The following is a 12941-nucleotide window of genomic DNA, read 5'->3' as shown; positions in this document are numbered from 1 at the left end:
GAAAACAAAAACAGAAGCAAGCCAACCAATAACTAATGATGAATTCCAGATAAATGCCGCAGAGGCCACAAAACACGGTAATATGATTGGAAGACACTGGTGAGGAACAGCCAGAGCCAAGGCATAGAGACAGAAATCAGCTCGGCCTGAGTGGGAAACAGAAGGAAGGGGCCAGATAATGCAGGCTTATGGTCACTCTAGTTTTATGGGAAGCCACCGGAAGGCTTTAGGCAAGGAAGTAAAGCGATTTGTGTTTTCTAACTTCTGTTATATAAAACCAGCAGCTGGCTGAAGGGCATTGTTGGATCTCACGTCCCTGTAACTTCATGAGCCCTCCCAGGATGGATCTGTGCTCCCACCTCCGGGCGGCTCCACGCTGGGAATCCGGGACAGCTCGGGCCAATCTGGGTCACAAGGTCTCACTGAGGAGCCGTCGTGCCCATGGCCACAGGCTGGCCAGTCATTTCTGAATGTGTGTGCCACTCATGAGGGGGTCTAGGAGAGAGTGTGTGGTCAAGCCTTCTCAGTGTCAGGACTGCTCGTAACCAGTGTATGGGAGAGAACAGGAGAGAGGGGGCCCCAGCCCAGCTGACAGCCCTCACCTGGCGGGCTGTGACCTGCTGCAGGGCATTCTGGCATTTGGCAAAGCAAGGGTCCTTCATGATGACCATGATGACGGGCATCTGCTTGTCAATCAGCGCCAAGGGTCCGTGCTTCAGCTCCCCAGCCAGGATGCCTTCTGAGTGCATGTAGGTTATCTCTTTAATTTTCTGGGGAAACACGAGGTGGGGTCCGTGTGATACCGGGCAGACAGGGGGCTGCAGCAGATCAGCCAGAGGGGAGGGAGGGGAGCTGGGGGAGGGATGAATCCAGAAGGCAGGGAGCTGAGGGCTGCAGGGCAGATGAACGAATGCGTGAAGTGGTCAGCAGCACTGAGGGCAGCTCGCAAGGCCAGGGCCAGGGCAGGCTGGTGTCCAGAGCATGCACAGAGCCCAGCACGCAGCCTGCATCCCCAGACCAGCCCCCCAGCACAGCCGCCCCCCTTGGATGGACAAGTCAACACTGATCTGGCTCGCCCTTTCCACCCTCTGTCCAGGCCCCATGGCCTTCCCACAGTTACAGTTTGTAATGATGGCATTGCATTCTGTCTAGATATACCTTCCTTCAGTGATCTGATTGGTCGGTGCCCCCAATTCTAGACCATTAATAACTTCCAAAGGGTTCCTCCAGCTTACTTAGGAGGCAAAAATCACACACACTGGGCTGTTATTGGAATTCTTCCCTGTGTTTAGGGAGATCCATTTCTATTAGGTTGTCATTAAACCTACGTCACTGAACCGGTGAGTGTCAAATGAAACATTTCTCAACTCCCCTAGAACTATTTATTTTGGTGGGGGGGAAACTGGCAGGAGCATGGCTCCACCCGGATGCCGCAGACAGCTGGAGTGCCGGCCCCCAGGAGACCACAGAGGGGCCATTGATGTGCGCTAGCAGCGGGTGTAAAAGCTTCTTTCTTCCCCCAAAGACTGACTTGGAGACACAGCTGAATATGCATCTTTCACCAGCACACTGGGGCACTGCAGCTGAGCCCCCCCCACCCCCGGACCCCAGGCGCCAGAGGCAAGGGGGAGCCGCAAGTGGACTCCCCCCACGCCCCCCCTCTGGGGCCCCCCCCCCCCCCCCCCCCCCGCCCAAAGCAGCGTGCCCAGCCCTTCACTTCTTTGGGAGGGGCCAGAGCCTCAGAGGAAGCCTGTGGAATTTGGAGCTCACTGCCGGTCAGGCAGTTCTGGCTTGTGCAAACCCTCCCCCCCCACGCCCCCCACCACTTGTAAAACCCTCTGAGTGTTTCTCTCAAATAGAGGTGACAGGGAAGGAGCAAGGACTTGCTCCTGAGGAAGAGGGGGGAGCCAAACTGGGCCAGGGATGATGCCTTTGCTTGGGTCCCGAGTGTGGCCCCACCTGTGCACGGTCTCCCATTTGCTTTGGTTGAGCATTCTCATCCATAAGCAGCAAGCAGAGAGTGGGTCATGGGATAGCACTAGACTCAGCCCCTGGACAGCACTGCCCCACCCTCTTGGTAGCCCCGTGATCCTGGCACCTGCCCACGCTCCATCAGCTCTCGTTCTAGGGTTTGGATCTTTAGTGCCACAACATAGCCGGTTACCAATTTTAAAAAGGCAGGCTGAGGATCCCTAGTAGGGTTGGAAACTCATTCCGTCAGGATCTCCAGCTCCCCTTGGAAGTCTGAGGACTAACAGGGAAACTGCAGAGAGCCCTCATGCAGGGGCTGGTGGGGGGGTGGTTGGGCAGAGGAGGCTCACCAGGGCTCCTTCCAGGCACGTGGCATAGTTATAGCCCCGTCCCATGACCAGGAGCGACCTCTGCGTGTAGAGCTCCAGGGCCAGGTCATGAATCTTCTCATCCAGCGACAGCACTTCCTTGATCAGCCCTAAATCGCAAATACAGCAGAGAGGATGCCAGTCATTCTAGATTTTATAGCAAGATTCACAAAGAAAAATCATGGTGTAGAGACGAAGTTTTGGGAACTCACAGCACTTCATACACTTGGCTTCCTCTCGCATTAGTTTCAAAGGGTTTTAAATGTAGATTATGGGAAATAACTTGGGTGATTAGGCAGGATTTTGTTTATGTTTGTACTTTCTCGAGCATGTAAGGTAAGCAGAGAAGTGTTATTTCTAGCTCCATTTTACTGGTAAGGCAAATGAGGCTCAGAGAGGCTAAATCACCAGCTGGTCAGCCACAGGGCTGACACCCCAAATTAATGCCCCATCGCCCCATCCAGCCCACCTGCTGGAGACACCAGTGTAAGTTGGACCAACACTTCCCAAACCTTTTGGCCTCAAGACTTACTTGCACTCTTAAAAATGATTGTGAATCCTTAAGACACTTTGTTTCTGTTGGTTCTATCAATATTTACCAGATTAGAAACTGACAAAATTAAAGATATTTTTATTCATTCATTTAAAAGTCACAATAAACCCATTATACATTTTTAAAAGTTAGTGAGAATAATAGTGCTGTTTATATTTTTGTAAATCTTTTTAAATGCCTGACTTTGTAATAAAGCCATTTAGATCCTCACATCTGTTTCCTCATTCAACCTGTTGTGATATGTTCTTTTGGTTGAAGAATAGGAAGAAAATCCAGCTCACAGAGATTTGTAGTTGGAGAAGGAAGGAACATATAAATAACTTTTTCCAATAATTGTGAATGTTCTTCTCCAATATTACATCAAAGTCAAGAAAAGATAATTTCTTTTTTTTAATTAATTAATTTATTTAACTAATCTCTTCACCCAACATGGGCTCGAACTCACGACCCCGAGATTAAGAGTCATAAGCTCTACTGATTGAGCCATTCAGGCGTCCCAAGAAACAGTAATTTCTTAAAAGTGTAGTTGCAAATGTACTCTGAAATCATATCAATAAATTTTCCCACCTTGTGACATTCAAATTTATCTGTCTATCTTGCACTTATTTAAATGGAGGTTTTACGCGTGTATACTTTTGTGACATCACGCATTGGCCATTTGGAAAATATAGGTCCACTGAATTATACAAATCTTCTAAAAATGGACACATTTCATCATAAAATATGGTTTTTTTTAGAAATGACATGTCTTCAAATCACCATGGCCTGATCAGAGATGTCTTTAAGTGGTGGGAATTGGTCAAGCTCACACTCACAAACTACAAGTTTTCCCAAATCCTAAATTTCACATGAAAGCCTGAAGTTTATCACTGGCAAGAGATAGTCGGTTTTTCTTCTTAAGTGTCGGGCTAACTTTGCTCATTTTTGAGAAAATGTCTGCCACGTACTCAAGTCAGCTTGCTACTCTAACAATTCCAGGGTGCTTTTCTTGGAAACAACCTTCACACTCTTCAGTGTGATTTAAGCACACTTCCCATTTTGTCAAACAGAACATTAAAAAGTGTTGCAATTTACTAAGATTAATGCATTTTCCTGCTTTGTGAAGGACATCTTGGAGCCGAGCTAGGTGCGAGGTGGGGTATGCTAAGGCCCCAATGGGGGCACCACCACCCTTGCAAATGTCCACACAGCGGAAAAGGCAAACGCATTTATTATAAATAACGTGTTTACTGTGAGACTGGGGACCTGCAGACCACATCTTGAGAACTGCTGACTTAGACATCAGGGTCGAGTACTGTTTTTACACCGTTCGTATCTGGCTTAAAGTGAAGAATAGTTTTCTCGTCCGTACATTTTCAGCATGTTGTGTTGGCCAGATTCAGATCTCTGGGCTTTTTATGGTTAGATGGTGGTTCTCCCTCACTGCCCTCTCCGGGGTTTGCCCCTGCCTCCCAGGGAGGACCCAGTCCTTCCCGGTCTCGGGGAGGGGCTGCCCCCCAGCCTCATGACCATCCTGCCCCTGCACTTTCTCCTTGTCAGCCCAGCGGTGAGATCTGTTTCATTTCACGCCCTCAGAGCTGCACAAAGAAAACACAGTAGGTCTCTCTGCTTCCCTGGAGTGCAAGTGTCCGAAGGAAAGGCACTTCCAGGATGGCACACGGGGCAGGAAACACCACTGGGCCCTGATCCCTGTGTGGTGAATGATTGAAACCATGGTCCCCCCTTCCCCCCAAAGAGCTTGTGATTCAGTGTCATAGACGTGGCATCTCACAAACTACAACAGATGGGACCCAGCAGAAGAGTGGAGTTTGGTGAGACAGAAGGAGCAGTCTGGGACAGGAAAAGGCTCAGGGCCATTTACTCCTTCTCAGATATTTGCTGAGCACCTACTGCATACCTGCCCTGCCTGGACACCAGGCATCCAGCAATGATTCTGACAGATAGGGTTGTATGCTCACTGGGCTGACATGTTAGTTGGGAGATAAGCCAGTATACGGGAGAACAGGTAACTTCAGATCATTGCATGTGCTATAAAGACAAGAAATGGGCTAACATTTTGTAGCTGGGGCAGGGGACTAGTTAGGATGGCCAGGAAGGGTCCCAGGAAGTGACATTTGAACTCAGACTTGAATGATGATAAGCCATCAGCTGGAGAGCTGGAGGAAGGTTTCTGTAGAGGAAAGGGCCAGTGCAAAGGCCCTGTGGTGGAAAGAGCTTGGCACTGCTGAGGATCAGAAGGTCATGAGGCAGCCCAAGGAGGAAGGGAGGGAGTGGAATGAGGTCAGAGGAAGCAGGGGCCAAGTGTGCAGGGTTCTAAGGCCTGGTGAAGAGTGCAGACTTTAATCTTGGCCCAGGGGGAGCTTCTGGAGGCATTTAGTGGTGACCACGAAGTTTTGAGGAGGAGGAAGTGATTAACAGCACTGTTTATGGGAGACAGTCATAAGGAAACTTTAGTTCTGGAACATACCAGGTAAAGACCGTAAACCACAGATGATCTCTCGCCTTCTGTTTTGCAGTGAAATTCGGTCTTCAGACATCATCAAACCAAACATCACCAGGGAGATGAACTGACTGGTGTAAGCCTGTGGATAAAATGGTGACTCTGGCAGAGCAGGGGCGAACGTGGGCTTGTGGACCACACGGGAGGAGGCGCATCAGTGGGCCCCCCTGCCCCACAGCCCCGTCTGCCCGGCTAGCCGAGGCCCTCCCCCGGGGCACACCTGTCCGCCCAGCCGGGGCACAGGTGGGAGGTGCCTACCTTGGTACTGGCCACACCGATCTCTGGCCCCGCGTTGATGTGGACACCGCAGTCGGTCTCTCGGGAGATGGAGCTGCCCACGGTGTTGGTGACACCCACGGTCAGGGCCCGGCGGTCCTTACAGTAGCGTAACGCCAGGAGGGTGTCTGCAGTCTCACCTGCCACATGGGTCCCCCCCTCTCAGCCACGTGTTCACAGGAGTGTGGCTCTGCCAGCTCGAGCCCCCCCCCCGGCCCCCCAACTCTTGTACTCTCGCTCTTAGGCAGCAATCAGGGCCTGGACATAGCTGGCATGTTCTCAGAAAGGAAAATCCACACATGACAATTTTTCTGGTTGATTCTTGGATTCAAGATTTGGCTACTCTTTATGTGCCAAGCACATTTTCATCTATCACTGTTTCTCTGAGCTCTCACGGCAGCCCCACAGGGGCCATCGTCCCCCTTGAGGATGAGGTCCTCGGAGATGAAGGGAACCGGTGCCTTGCTTCCTCGGGGCCACGCGGCTGTGGGTGACAGACGAGCCAACCCAGGTGTGCCTGGCTCCCAGCGTCCTTGCTAGGACTTTAAGCTGCCTTATTCAGAACGTGCTGAGATTTAATGTTTAAAAAGCAAGAATGCCCCGGAATGGCCATTTCTCAAATAGATCTTGTTTTAAAGCAGAATGCTTCATGCAGCCTGCCAGTGTGAACTCAAAATTATTTTTTATGATAAAGCTACTTAAATTGGTGCGTGAATAAGCCAGCACAGGAGCCCTGTATTTGTAAGTCCTGAAAGCTCAAACTAAATGAAATATGATCCGATCATAGAATTAAACCCATCGAGGGGCGCCTGGGTGGCTCAGTCGGTTAAGCATCTGCCTTCTGCTCAGGTCATGATCCCGGGATCCTGGGATTGAGTCCCACATTGGGCTCCCTGCTCAGCGGGGAGCCTGCTTCTCCCTCTCCCACTCCCCCTGCTTGTGTTCCCTCTCTTGCTGTGTCTCTCTCTGTCAAATAAATAAATAAAATCTTAAAAAGAAACTCAAGCCCACCGATGTCCTCGTGGCCACGACTTTTCCGCAATACGCGTGTGTCCCCATCTCCTTTTTCTCTTCAGATGTGTGTCTAGGGCACAGACCTTCCTCAGCACCAGTGGGGCTCAGGGCTCGGAGGCAGGGAGCCAGTTGGCTCTATCTTCATCAACCCTACCCCCTAGTGTTTGATACAGTATTTTTTTTTTTTATTTGACAGAGAGAGAGAGACAGCTGAAGAGGGGGAGTGGGAGAGGGAGAAGCAGGCTCCCCCCTGAGCAGGGAGCCCGATGCGGGGCTCAATCCCAGGACCCTGGGATCATGACCTAAGCCAAAGGCAGACGTTTAACGACTGAACCACTCAGGCGCCCCTGATAAAGTATTTTTTTTAAAACTTAATGAGAAGGGCTGGACAAAACGAAACTAAATCTTTGCTGTGTAGACACCCGAAGCTGCCACTGCCATTATTTTTACACTAAATCTGCTTCTTTTCTTTGGCTGACGGCTCCCACCCAATTCAGGAAACATTCTGAGGCTCTGACGGGATTGCGAACCCACAGGCGACACTGGCATCTCAAGGCCCAGGGCGGCACGTGGCTCCAGGTAGGCAGCCAGGCGGTGGGTGTGTCTGCATTCGTTTTTCTGAGTTCGTCGTTGAAATGGAAATGGTCTTAAAAATTCAACTGGGCAGCAGGATTCAAAGTCCCAACGGATATTAGGGCATTGCTGCTAACGTGTTCATGGTGGTAATGACATCGTGGTTACGTTTTTTTTTTTTTTCCTTTTACCATTTAGTGATACATTGTGAGGTATTTATGAAGCGACACAATGTCTGGAATTGACTTCAAAATAACCCCGTGGAGGGGACAGGTTAATGTGGATCTGGATGACACCAGCTCTGCTGAGCTAATCATTGCCGAGGACAGGCGACTCCTTACGTGAATCTCTACTTTTACAGAGATTTGGAATTTTCCATAATTAAACTGTTTTTAAAAATCCTTCTAAAGGTCACAGAGAGTCCAAGCATATGGCCATGAATCACCTCCCTGACTCTCTGCCCAGCCCGACTGGAACAAATGCCCAGGCTTAGCGTTTACTGGAGGTGCGGTGAGTCCGACACCTGCGTGCTGTCTCTCTCTGTGTCCCCCTGCTGGGCAGCAGGGGCACTGCAAAGCATGCACACAGTCCTTGAAGTGACTCTCAACCAGCAGAATTTGGAAGAACTTTCACCTCTCTAAATACACCCAGCACACACGAATAAGCCCTTTGGTGAGTGGTCCCTTAAGTCCCGGACTTGGGATGACAGGAGTGGTGAGAAGCCCCGGCTGCACGGCCTCCTCCCCATAACACGGGACAGGAAGTGATGGCTCTGAGGGTTAAGTGACCATAGGCACAGGAGAGTTTGGCATATGCTCAGTGCACAGAGAACTTCACTGCATGAAGGCAGGAGGGAGACACAAGGTGTATTACCAAGAGGACAGAGCCCTGAGGTGAACTAACACAAACCCGTCATCCTTACCTGACTGGCTGATGAAAAAACAAACGTCATCCCTGAACACCGGTGTGTTCCTGTCCAGAAAATCGCTCGCAAGTTCAACCATCACAGGGAGCTCCGTCAGCTCCTCCAGAACTTGCCGCGTCTGAAGCCAACAGGAATGGGGACCAAAGTCAGTCAGAGATGCCACAGAGACACAAGGCAGCTGGGCTCCTGGGGACGGTTTGTGTGGCTGGGGCCAGGTGGTCAGGGAATTTAGGCATGCCCGGCCCCCACCGTGGGAGAAAGGCTTCGGTGCCAACTCTCATGCTGTTTCACGGGCACCGGATTTGGGTCAGACACCGTAGCGTCTAAGACTATGCTCGGCCGCCGCTCCCTCCCCAGCACCATCACGGGCCCAGTGTGATGCACTTACAGCCACGGCGGCGTGGTAACTGGTTCCACAGCCAATCACGATGAGCCGGCGGCACCGCCGAATCTCCTTCAGGTGGTCCTTCAGGCCGCCCAGGAGCACTGCGGGGCACGCACAGCGCGTTAAAGCTGACCCCACCCAGGGAGGTGCGTCGGCCCAGGGCACAGACGAGGGATTACCTGTGTTGGTCTCAAAATTCACCCGGCCTCTCATGGTGTTGAAAACGGACTCTGGCTGTTCGAAGATCTCCTTCTGCATAAACGCACTGAAGTTACCTGGTCAAATAAACGTCAACAGAACAGGTCAATTTTAATCTGGTTACATTACCACTGCTTAACTTGCGATCAGGGTGCAAAGCCGTTAAGCAGTTAGTTACAGAAACACATGTGGAGGCCGCTGCAGATTCCCAGGGGCCTCTCGGGGACTGTCCCCCCTCATGCTCACGGTGACAAGTGAGAGGGAAGCAGGCCAGATAAGATTACTACCTTCAGTTGACATATTGGATCCTGCAGCTTGAAGGAGCGAGGGCTATAAGCAGCAAATGTGTGGCTGCTTTTAGCAAAGCCAGAGGAAAGGAAAATGCTTTACTTCCAGAAACCAACCTATTTAGGGAAGTACAAATGAAGTAAGCCCAGAGAAATAGGCAACTGTTTTTTGAACAAATACCCTCCTAGCTTCTGTATTAAAGAAAAACCTTTTCTGGGGCATCTGGGTGGCTCAGTCGGTGAAGCGTCTGCCTTTGGCTCAGGTCATGATCCCAGGGTCCTGGGATCGAGCCCCTCATCGGGCTCCCTGCTCAGCAGGGAGTCTGCTTCTCCCGCTCCTCCTGCTCATGTTCTCTCTCTCTTTCAAATAAATAAATAAAATCTTTAAAAAAAGGAAAGAAAAGAAAACCTTTTCTGCCACATATGCATTTCTAGGGCTCTGATCTGAATGGAACTGGATGACGTCAAAGGGATGATCTGGCCGCAGAGGGTTAAGGCCCCTGACAGGTGTTGTGCCTGAAGCTTTGGAGGTGTCCATAGACGGGGTGGGAATGTTCTCTGGGATACACACATGTGTGATGATGCCAAACATGGTAGAGTGCCCGTCTGCCACCTTCAGCTGGGGACTTGCACAAAGGGCACCATGAAGCAAAGAGGGGTAAATGGTCAAAAGGAGCCAGTCAAGAGCAAGCACTTGGCCGGCCTAAGTCACCGTGAGGTGGCCGGAGAGGTGGGCGGGGCATAGTGGGAAAAGGGTAGAGTGAGGTGGGGCCAGGCTGGGCATTGGGGTATTGTGGGCTATGGCAGGAAGTATGGATTTTCTTCTAAGAACAGCGGGAAGCCATCAGAGAGGGTTTTAAGCAGCGGTGTAAGAGGGTCTGATTCACATTCCTAAGTGTTTACCCAGGCTGCCCTATGCAGAAAGGGGTGGAGGGAGACAGGCCCTCCTCAAAAGGAAGAAGTAGTCCACAGACCCCTGTTTTTGCAGGCTTCTGACCCAGAGAAGAAATGACCTCTGGGTGTCGGAATGTGTCCCAGAGAGTCGGTAAAGGGAGGCCGTGGATGGACTGCTCAGATCGAGCAGGGAGACCTGGCGCCTGGTTCCAGTCAGGAGCTCCCCAATGGCCACGGCAGGCAGGAGGGCTGTGGTGCCCATTCAGGGTAGGACGCAGAGTCTCAGGAGTGCCCCCATAAAGCACCTGCCCCCCAACCCAAGACCGCTGCACACAGACCCTCAGAGGACACCTGCCTTTCATGATTTGCTGCAGTTCCATCTGCAAGGTCTGGATGGCTCGAGATGGGTCATCACTAGCCAAACGCTTGACCCGATGAATGGAGAGTTTCCCATCAGCCACTGCGGCGATGTCGTCATCCTCGAGGAAGATGACCCGGTTGGTGTGTTCTATGATGGCGCTGGGGCAAGAGAAACACAGGCGTCCCAGATGGCATCTGAGCTCGACAGTTGTAAGATGGCAGCCGCTGCGTCCCAAGTGTGGGTCCACATCAGTAGCATCGGATGGCATTTTAGGAGGGACAGGGACATCACCCTCTAAACATCAATTCACACCTCCTTCCCTGCCCTCAGAATTATTGTGAAGCCAGTCCCAGACTTCCTAACATTTCATCTGTAAATATTTTAGCTTATATCTCTAAAAGGGAAGGATCATTTTTTAACCTTATTAACCTAAAATTAATAAGTTATTATTAAGTTATTCCTTCATCTCATCAAATGTCCAGTCTGTTCAAATCTCCCCAATAATCTCATAGATGTCCTTTTATGATTGCTTTCTTCAAATCAAGATCCAGACAGTGTCACCTTTGGATAATGCTCGGGAACCAACACATTATTCTGAATCGGAACGGGAAAGAATGAAACATTTATCTTGCCTTTCAAAATGATCTGGCTTTCAGAATAAGCACATCGTTTATGAAGGCAAGTTTCTCTTTATAGGAGGAATATAGCTAATGAAGAAGGAATGACGGCATTAGAATAGTCAATTTGTGAACTCCTAATTATTTTATTTTTATTTTTTAAAAGATTTTATTTATTTATTAGAGAGCATGAGCGGTGGGCGGGGAGGGGAGTAGCTGCAGAGGGAGAGGGAGAAGCAGAGAGCCTGATGTGGGGCTCGATTCCAGGACCCCAAGATCATGACCTGAGCTGAAGGGAGATGCTTAATGACTGAGCCACCCAGGCGCCCCCCCTTGATCAATCTTAACAGCACTAAAAGACAGATGATGATATATATATGCCTCTGGATGGAAGGACACACCACCACGTATGAAGCAGTTTTGCCAAAAAAATCAAACCTGAAGGATATCAAGTTTCTAGACACCTGTGAACGCCAGGGTACAGAAGTACGAGGGGCAGGGGAACGTGTGAAGTGACACCAGGGGGCTTCACTCAGCAAAACCCCGACAGCGGGAAAGTCATCAGGACAAATGACTCAATGTCATAACACAGGCGCACATACACACACACCCTCCAAGAAAAAAAGGGTGGTTTAGGAGCAAAGTATCAAATATGTCCACCAATGAAATCTGGGGTCACTGTGCTTACTTTTATAAAAACTTTCTCTGCATGGAAAGTAATGATTTTTGTCTTGCAAAATGGCAATACAAAGTTTCTTTTAAAAATAAATCGAGTTAAGGGTGCCTGGGTGGCTCAGTCGGTTGAGCATCTGCCTTTGGCTCAGGTCATGATCCCAGGGTCCTGGGATCGAGTCCCGCATCGGGCTCCCTGCTCAGCAGGGAGCTTGCTTCTCCCTCTCCCTCTGCTGCTCCCCCCTGCTTGTGCTCTCTCTCTGTGTCAAATAAATAAATAAAATATTTAAAAACATAAATTGAGTTAGAAAAGTTGGTAAGTGAAAAAGAAAAGTAATAAACAGCACAAGTGGTAAAAAAAAATGCATGAAAGTGGTGCTTATAGGACCATGGGAAGAAAAAAACCCTCATCCTACCCAGTGTCACACCCACACATGCCCCGTGCAGGAATATAAACTTCATAGCTCTTGATGCAAAGTTAGAGAAATGATCATCTGTAAAATGAGAGATGATCCCTGCCCTGTGCCTTCGCTAGAGGTTTGTTGTGTTTATTAAGTGAGATCATCCTGATGCAGCCCCTTCCCATATAAGCTTCGGGACCACAGTAGCCAGTGCGGGGTGGGGGGGAGGGGGATATTTGAAACTCCTGTCATTCTCACTTTGCAATATGTGTTGGCTTTCTGGTCTACACACCACATACTGTAGAATCACCTCTTCAAGTTCCCCAAACCTAAGCAAACAAAGGAATCCTGAGGATTTTAATCATAGCATTGAATTTACGGGGTAATTTAAGGAGAGTCCGTATCTTTAAAAAAATAATTCCTAATTATTAAAATAATTTTAAGCCAATTAATTTTTTAAAAATAATATTCAGCCTTTTTACCCAGGAGTGTGGAGTCTCTCCCTTTATTACAAATCTGTTCTTGCTTCTTGTGGTGAACTTTTACAGGCTTCTCCAAACAGATTCTGGACTCTTTTTGTTAAAATTCATCTTAAGGGATTAAAAAAAAGCTTTTCCAGGTCTGGTAAACGATTCCTTTTTGTTGTTGTTCCAGAAAGGTTTGCTGAGAGTTGAGTGTGCCAGCCACGTGAGGAGGCACAGGAGGAAACGGGGTCCCACTGCCCCGTTCAGTGGATAGCTTACCGCTGGGAGGTCAAATTTCCACGCCTTCATTCTCTGACCAGCCTCTAGGGAGCAGTTTTAACAGGCTTTCAGTTGGATTTTAAAAGCATATGATCCTATTGCCTACACATAATTATTTCAACTCCTTGCAGACACTTTCTTTCTTTATTCTTTCTTTTTCTTTCTTTCTTTCTTTCTTTCTTTCTTTCTTTCTTTCTTTCTTT

General features: G+C 49.4%; 1 protein-coding gene across 1 annotated transcript in view; it reads right to left on the bottom strand.

Moving 5' to 3' along the window:
* GFPT2 (glutamine-fructose-6-phosphate transaminase 2) overlaps positions 1 to 12941 on the bottom strand; it is a 41531-nt gene that overhangs the window by 2836 nt on the left and 25754 nt on the right. The window contains exons 10-17 of the mRNA XM_032395758.1: positions 10300 to 10463; positions 8745 to 8840; positions 8569 to 8666; positions 8178 to 8298; positions 5651 to 5808; positions 5360 to 5474; positions 2322 to 2449; positions 603 to 770 (exon numbers count right to left, since the gene is read on the bottom strand). Of these exons, the coding sequence (XP_032251649.1) occupies positions 603 to 770; positions 2322 to 2449; positions 5360 to 5474; positions 5651 to 5808; positions 8178 to 8298; positions 8569 to 8666; positions 8745 to 8840; positions 10300 to 10463 (1048 nt within the window). The remainder of the gene's footprint in view (positions 1 to 602; positions 771 to 2321; positions 2450 to 5359; positions 5475 to 5650; positions 5809 to 8177; positions 8299 to 8568; positions 8667 to 8744; positions 8841 to 10299; positions 10464 to 12941) is intronic.

This window comes from Phoca vitulina, unplaced genomic scaffold (genome assembly GCF_004348235.1).
Source record: "Phoca vitulina isolate PV1807 unplaced genomic scaffold, GSC_HSeal_1.0 scaffold87, whole genome shotgun sequence".
Lineage (NCBI taxonomy): Eukaryota > Metazoa > Chordata > Mammalia > Carnivora > Phocidae > Phoca > Phoca vitulina.
Note: the sequence above shows the minus strand (reverse complement) of the source record. Positions and strands in the feature narration are given on the sequence as shown.